General features: G+C 33.2%; 1 protein-coding gene across 1 annotated transcript in view; it reads left to right on the top strand.

The window, feature by feature from the left end:
* Window positions 1–5947, top strand: part of mei-W68 (meiotic W68) — a 17342-nt gene extending 11395 nt beyond the window's left edge. Inside the window, 3 exon segments of the mRNA XM_068392977.1 lie at window positions 18–149; window positions 370–546; window positions 5324–5947. Of these exon segments, the coding sequence (XP_068249078.1) occupies window positions 18–149; window positions 370–546; window positions 5324–5446 (432 nt within the window). The 3' untranslated portion in view covers window positions 5447–5947.
* Window positions 5948–8055: the final 2108 nt, after the last annotated feature.

The following is an 8055-nucleotide window of genomic DNA, read 5'->3' on the forward strand; positions in this document are numbered from 1 at the left end:
TTCCCCAACAGGGCAAGGGTTACCCCGACCTCCCCACCAGGCAGTTCCTGTACCGACTGTGGGTTGACCTGAAGATCCCAGTGCTTGCGCTGACAGACGCTGATCCATATGGAATGCACATCGCCGCTGTCTACAAATTCGGAGCTCTTGTATGTTTGTGAATTTTGATTTTCGGATGATTTTTTATGATTTCTGCTTTCGTTTATATTGCACATTGCATATAGTAGTGATTTTTTTCCAGTAATTTATTTTTTAAGTGATTATATTTTCATTATTCAATCTATGCTGTACTAATTATCATTTAATTAGACATGATTTTTCAAAGGCAGTTATTCCAGCAAAGTTAACTTCATTACATGAAATTGACAGGCACGAGATGAGCCAGGATTATGTGTGAGTAACTTAGCCTGGCTGGGTATCCTGCCCTCTGATCTGGCTGCCCTACAGTTGCCCAGCAAAGCCCTGCTTCCCCTGACACCAAGAGACTGCGGCAAGCTGGCTTCACTGGCTGCCCATCCCGCCATGTCTACCACTTGGCTTCGGCAGGTATTTTGGAAAGCATTTTTTGGAGCTACTTGAAGGTTTTACTGAGCAATGTATCAATGTTTATTTTTTCTTTGGTATTGTGTATATATATACACATGTAAATTTATGTGGGTTTTTTATAGAAAAAAAATACGCCATTTCGACAAATATACATTGGTCATCGTTTTTTTTTTTTCAAACCAAGACGAGAACGAATATATATTGGTAGAGATGTCGTATTTTTTTTTTATTTGTTATTGTTTTTTATACCTATTGAAGAAATAGATCAAAATTTTATATCTTGATGAAATACATACTTAAAAGACACATATAAACACACACACATATATATATAGATATATATATATATATATATATATATATATATTATATATATATATATATATATATATATATATATATATATGTGTGTGTGTGTGTGTATATATATATATATATATATATATATATATATATATATATATTATATATATATATATATATATATATATGTGTGTGTGTGTGTGTGTATATATATATATATATATATATATATATATATGTGTGTGTGTGTGTGTGTGTGTGTGTGTGTGTGTTTTTGTGTGTATGTAGATATTCTGGGTTTATGTGCGTTTTTTTTTTGTGGATGAGAGAGATATATATAAATATTGTATTGGCAATTGGATTATAAATTATTCTTTAATAGAATTTAGGAAGAATTTTTTTTTTTGAAATTGACTGTCATCGGTTACTATGTCACTTAAGGTTTTGTCCAAGCAATTGCAAATACTTATATTGTAATTGCTCATTTTCTTAATATCATTTGGACATTCTCATCGCTTCATGTTGAGTTTTTGTTTTATTTCCTAGGTTTTGATCTCTCTCTCTCTCTCTCTCTCTCTCTCTCTCTCTCTCTCTCTCTCTCTCTCTCTCTCTCTCTCTCCACACGCACGCACACACACACATATAAATATATATATATATATATATATATATATATATATATATATATATATATGTGTGTGTGTGTGTGTGTGTGTGTTTGTGTGTGCGTGCGTGCACGTAACCTCTCTCTCTCTCTCTCTCTCTCTCTCTCTCTCTCTCTCTCTCTCTCTCTCTCTCTCTGTATATATATATATATATATATATATATATATATATATATATATTTATATATATATATATATATATATATATATATATATATATATATATATATATATAGATATACATATATATATATGCATATATATATATATATATACTGGTGTATATATATATATATATATATATATATATATGTATATATATATATATATATATATATATATATATATATATTAACGATAAAGCAAAGAATGCAATCTTAAAAGTACAGGGTGGTTTTAGAAGAGGTAGGGGTTGTATGAATCAGATTTTTACAGTTAAGCAGATATGCGAGAAATATTTAGCAAAAGGTAAGGAGGTGTATGTTGTGTTTATGGATCTGGAGAAAGAGTATGATAGAGTTGATAGGGAAGCAATGTGGAATGTGATGAGGTTATATGGAGTTGGTGGAAGGTTGTTGCAAGCAGTGAAAAGTTTCTACAAAGGTAGTAAAGCATGTGTTAGAATAGGAAATGAAGTGAGCGATTGGTTTCCGGTGAGAGTGGGGCTGAGACAGGGAAGTGTGATGTCGCCGTGGTTGTTTAACTTGTATGTTGATGGAGTGGTGAGAGAGGTGAATGCTCGAGTGCTTGGACGAGGATTAAAACTGGTAGACGAGAATGACCATGAATGGGAGGTAAATCAGTTGTTGTTTGCGGATGATACTGTACTGGTTACAGACACAGAAGAGAAGCTTGACCGACTAGTGACAGAATTTGAAAGGGTGTGTGAGCGAAGGAAGTTGAGAGTTAATGTGGGTAAGAGTAAGATTATGAGATGTACGAGAAGGGAAGGTGGTGCAAGGTTGAATGTCATGTTGAATGGAGAGTTACTTGAGGAGGTGGATCAGTTTAAGTACTTGGGGTCTGTTGTTGCAGCAAATGGTGGAGTGGAAGCAGATGTACGTCAGAGAGTGAATGAAGGTTGCAAAGTGTTGGGAGCAGTTAAGGGAGTAGTAAAAAATAGAGGGTTGGGCATGAATGTAAAGAGAGTTCTATATGAGAAAGTGATTGTACCAACTGTGATGTATGGATCGGAGTTGTGGGGAATGAAAGTGATGGAGAGACAGAAATTGAATGTGTTTGAGATGAAGTGTCTAAGGAGTATGGCTGGTGTATCTCGAGTAGATAGGGTTAGGAACGAAGTGGTGAGGGTGAGAATGGGTGTAAGAAATGAGTTTGCAGCTAGAGTGGATATGAATGTGTTGAGGTGGTTTGGCCATGTTGAGAGAATGGTAAATGGCTGTCTGCTAAAGAAGGTGATGGATGCAAGAGTTGATGGGAAAAGTACAAGAGGAAGGGCAAGGTTTGGGTGGATGGATGGAGTGAAGAAAGCTCTGGGTGATAGGAGGATAGATGTGAGAGAGGCAAGAGAGCGGGCTAGAAATAGGAATGAATGGCGAGCGATTGTGACGCAGTTCCGGTAGGCCCTGCTGCTTCCTCCGGTGCCTTAGATGACCGCGGAGGTAGCAGCAGTAGGGGATTCAGCACTATGAAGCTTCATCTGTGGTGGATAACGGGTGAGGGTGGGCTGTGGCACCCTAGCAGTACCAGCTGAACTCGGTTGAGTCCCTTGTCAGGCTGGGAGGAACGTAGAGAGTAGAGGTCCTCTTTTTGCTTTGTTTCATTTGTTGATGTTGGCTACCCCCCAAAATTGGGGGAAGTGCCTTGGTATATGTATGTATGTATATATATATATATATATATATATATATATATATATATATATATATATATATATATATACCGGTATATATATATTATATAAATATATATATATTTATATATATATACATATATGTAAATATATATATATATATATATATATATATATATATATATATATATATAAATATATATATATATATATATATATATATATATATATATATATATATATATATATATATATATATATTAATTACAGTTGGAGGATTACATAAACTCCCGAGCTCCAAACTCACCTGTTTATTTTTACATAAATCTGTTACACTTGAATAATAATACCCGAGCTCTGAGAATATTATATAACTCCCAGACGGCAATATATATGAACACTAAATATTTAAAGTTCTCTTACATAACACTCAAAACTGGGTGATTACTTGATATGAACTATTAAAAAACAACCTCTTACTTAGGTTCTTAGTCAGGGATTATGAGTAAAGCACTGTTAGGAAATATTGGTGATCAAAATAATTCACACTTTACAAAAATAAACATATTCTTTAAACGGTTACAACTATAATGCAAAAGAATTAACCAAAAATAAATCACTCGAAATATTAAATCTGAACAAAACCTTAAACTAAGATAAGAAAATGTTTCTTTATGAAAATTATACAATCACTTTATTCACTGGTAATTAATTTATAAAAATTTTGATTTTGATAATTAATGAAGATAGTTAACACTTTACAGTCTAATGATTTAACACTAAATGAAATTTACATAAATGTAACTGTTACACTTATGTCCTTTGGCTCACACGAGGTTACCGAACAGTTAAGCAAAGTAATTACACATTACTGTTTAACCTAAATCTCACAGGGCCAGTTACAAAAACTTATATGACAATGTACTCACATTAACACACTACACTCGATTTACCATTCGATAATTTCCACTAACGTTTGAACAACACTATATGCAATATACGTTTGGTTAAAAACTTATTCACGTTTGCGAGGTCACACACTTGATAGGAGAGAGGCTGCGAACTTTGGCTCTTTCACTGGGATAGGCTTGGTCTCTTCTGCCGCTTATGCATTCCTTGGGCTATATATATATGGACTTAAATCATCTAGAAAATTCTAATAGATCATTCTAGTGGCATGAGGGCCAAGGCCTAGTGGCGTAAGGTAGCCAATGTAGTAAATTGAAAAAGGGTTACTAGCCTTGCTTGCAAGGCAACCCTCTCTCGGTTAACTCCGCCCACCTACTTTTCGGGACAATAAAAAAAAAGTGTAAATCTATCTCTGAAATCTCCAAGAACTTTCTAACCTCGTGGAAACATAAAAAGTGGCACAATCCCTCGTGATATTACCTCGTGTGTGTGATACAACATACCTAAATGAGTTACATAAGACTTCGTAACAAAATACACAAAATAAAAAGGTAATTCTTTAAGAAATAACATAAATTTACATATACTACATTGAATGAAAAATACAATTAAATGAATGACAAAAGTCTTATGTAATTTACATACATTACTTAAACCTACATGAGTGGAACTCACCTTACGAGCTGGCTATACATCTCTTAAATACACAGATAAAATACATGAATAAAATATTTACTCTTAGGTTAAACCAGCTTCGTAAGAATATATATATATATATATATATATATATATATATATATATATATATATATATATATATATATATATATATGTATATATATATATATGTATGTATGTATATATATATATATATATATATATATATATATATATATATATATATATATATATATATATATATATATATATAAACTGTGTGTGTATTTAAACCTACACACAAAATAACACATCACCTTCTACTTCCTTACTTTTATTAACAAATTACTCACACACACGCGGTCCATAGAACTGATTTTTGTTGATCTGCTACACTGCAATCCCCGTATTCCTCTTCGTTTTCCCACAGATCGAAGTCCAGCAACAACTTGGCAAGAAAGCCGAGATCCAAGGACTGACACACATCCAGCAGGAATTCCTGACGTCCGTCTATCTGCCGAGGAAGATACGCCAGGGAGGCTGGATTGATTGATTGATTGCATTTCCTTTGACGTTTCGTCTTAACTTTGGTTTAATGTTATTTGCCAAAATGTCTTTGCAGTTTTATATATTAGCAATAGGAATGAAGGATGTATATTAATTTGGTTTCTCCTCTTATGCAATGACTAATATGATGATGAGGATAATGATAATAATTATGGCAATGCTATTTATTATTATTATTTTTATTATTATTATTATTATTATTATTATTATTATTATTATTGCCATATTGGGATTTGGGTGATCTCATGATTTTCCTCAGTGATTTTGTGATCATCACCATTTTGTTTTGTAATGAATTTGCAGAATCTATAACTACAATTTATTTACACTACAAATAATTGTAATTCATTCTTTCAAAAAAGTCTATTTTTCATTGAGTGCTGTAAATGAAAAGCTAGAATCTTTTCGAAACCGAATAAGTAATTAATTACCTACAAAATCCTTAATGTTTAATTTCTCATTTTATTAAGTTTTTTTTTTTTTTTTTTTTTTTTTTTTTTTTTTTTTTTTTGTATCATATGATATTATTTTGCTAGTCTGACAAAATGTACTGTTCCTTTGCATAATTATGCTCTCGTTGGCATCATTTTGAATAGCCTACCAGCAGATGTATTAATTTTACTTTAAATCACTGAGAGTCAACTTGAAACTGTCGCCTGTCTGTATTTATGTTTTCCCAGTCGGTGTAATGTTTCTTGAATTCCATATTCTGTGAGGAAGACTTAGTCATTTTTTTTAATGTGGCGCATTTGCACAGACTCGCAGCGGTGCCCTTTTAGCTTGGAAAAGTTTCCTGATCGCTGATTGGTTAGAATTATCTTGTCCAACCAATCAGCGACCAGGAAACTTTTGCGAGCTAAAAGGTCATCGCTGCGAGTCGGTGGAAATCTGCCTCGCTAAAAAAAATTCACTATAGTATTTCAAGTGATGACAGCATTATACTTTATTATTAGAGACATATATGAGGAAAAGGTGAATAATGGGATACTTTTCTTATTATAGAAAATTCCAATGTGTTAACGAAGCATTTATTGTTTGTTAATTACACTTTGACAAAAAATAAAATGACCAGTTTTGTTATTCAACACTTTTTTCCTTTATTCACCTTTCCATTTACGATTGATTAATTATTTTAATTAGAAATAGCATTGATTTACATTGAAATCCCTATACATTTCCACTGATGCACCGACCGAAACCGCTATTTCGCAATATGTAAACAAAGATCACCTGACTCCGGCCCTCTGACGGAAACAAACAAACAGGTGGTTATCGCAAAGTACACATATTAGAAGAGGCTCTTTGACTTGTTAATTAAGTTGTCTAGTCAAGTTTTTTATCATCTTCAGAAACGTGTCTCGCTTCAGTGCCCTCTAGTTGTGGTAAACATTACTTCATTGGATAAACTCGACACAGTGGTCTGCATGCTTTAGTGTGCTGATAATCTAATAATCCAGTTTGTGAACGAAGATTTATCGCGACCGTAAAGCACACTCAATCATGCCTTATATGATTGTGTCAAAACAGATTAATTTTGTGAGTGTTATGTTGTAAAGGTTTTGTTTTGTTTCACATTTTGAAGGTTTTTTGTTAATTGTTTGGCTTAACCTGCTTCGGGGGTAGTAGACATAATTTTATTATAGTTAAGCACGACAAAGGCATTTCTACTACAAACAGATGTTTCCCATCGGATAAAGTTCGTTTTCTTCGAAACTGACACTTTACACAGCAAATAACAACAATTGTCTAAGAAATGATAATAAAAGTGGAGGGGGGGGTGGCGCGTTAACATGCCCAACTCAACATGTACTGCTTGCCAGTACATAGGAGCTTGATTTTTTTTTTCCGCCAGCTAAGCGATCGTATGGCAGAGTAAAAACCGTGTAAGAAATATCCTCCTTCTTAGACGGTCTAATGGTTTATTTTTGGTTTTTTTCTTGTTGAGATGAAGGTCGAATTCAGTGAAAGCACATCATTTGATAAGGAACAACTATTTTTTTTGTTTTAAAATGTTCCGTCCGTAACTATAATTTTACCATAGACATAACTAGGATATATATATATTAAGATTGCTTACAGGAATTTTTCCTTACATTAGATATTGAGCTTGCACTAACCCCATGTTTATTTGATAGCATAGGATCGTTTCATATAAGCCAGGTAACTTTGAACCACTGTTATAAGGTCTTACCATTGTAAGGTATAAAATATTCACTGTAAAGTGGAATATGTCAGACCAAGTAGTGGAAATTCTAATTGTGGAGCCTTTGTAGTTTGTTAGAACATACAGTAGTTGAATGCATAATGTTTGGTGGTATCAAAGGCAAATATACATAAACCTATAGTAATGAAAAGTAAACCACTCATGACATATTAAGTACAAATAAGAGAAAATAACAAGATCCATTATTGACACAATAATATGAAATAATTAATAACCTAGTATTTAGTCTTTGAGCCACTTCGGTTTATCAGCAACCCAATTTAGGTCTACCAAGAACTGACAAGTGTGTGACCGACTTTGAAGACGTGGGTCTCGCGTAGGTGCTGGACTGGGATGCAGGTGGGTTTAGGGGCGAAGCATTAACTCAAGTG

Source organism: Palaemon carinicauda, chromosome 19, assembly GCF_036898095.1.
Source record: "Palaemon carinicauda isolate YSFRI2023 chromosome 19, ASM3689809v2, whole genome shotgun sequence".
NCBI lineage: Eukaryota > Metazoa > Arthropoda > Malacostraca > Decapoda > Palaemonidae > Palaemon > Palaemon carinicauda.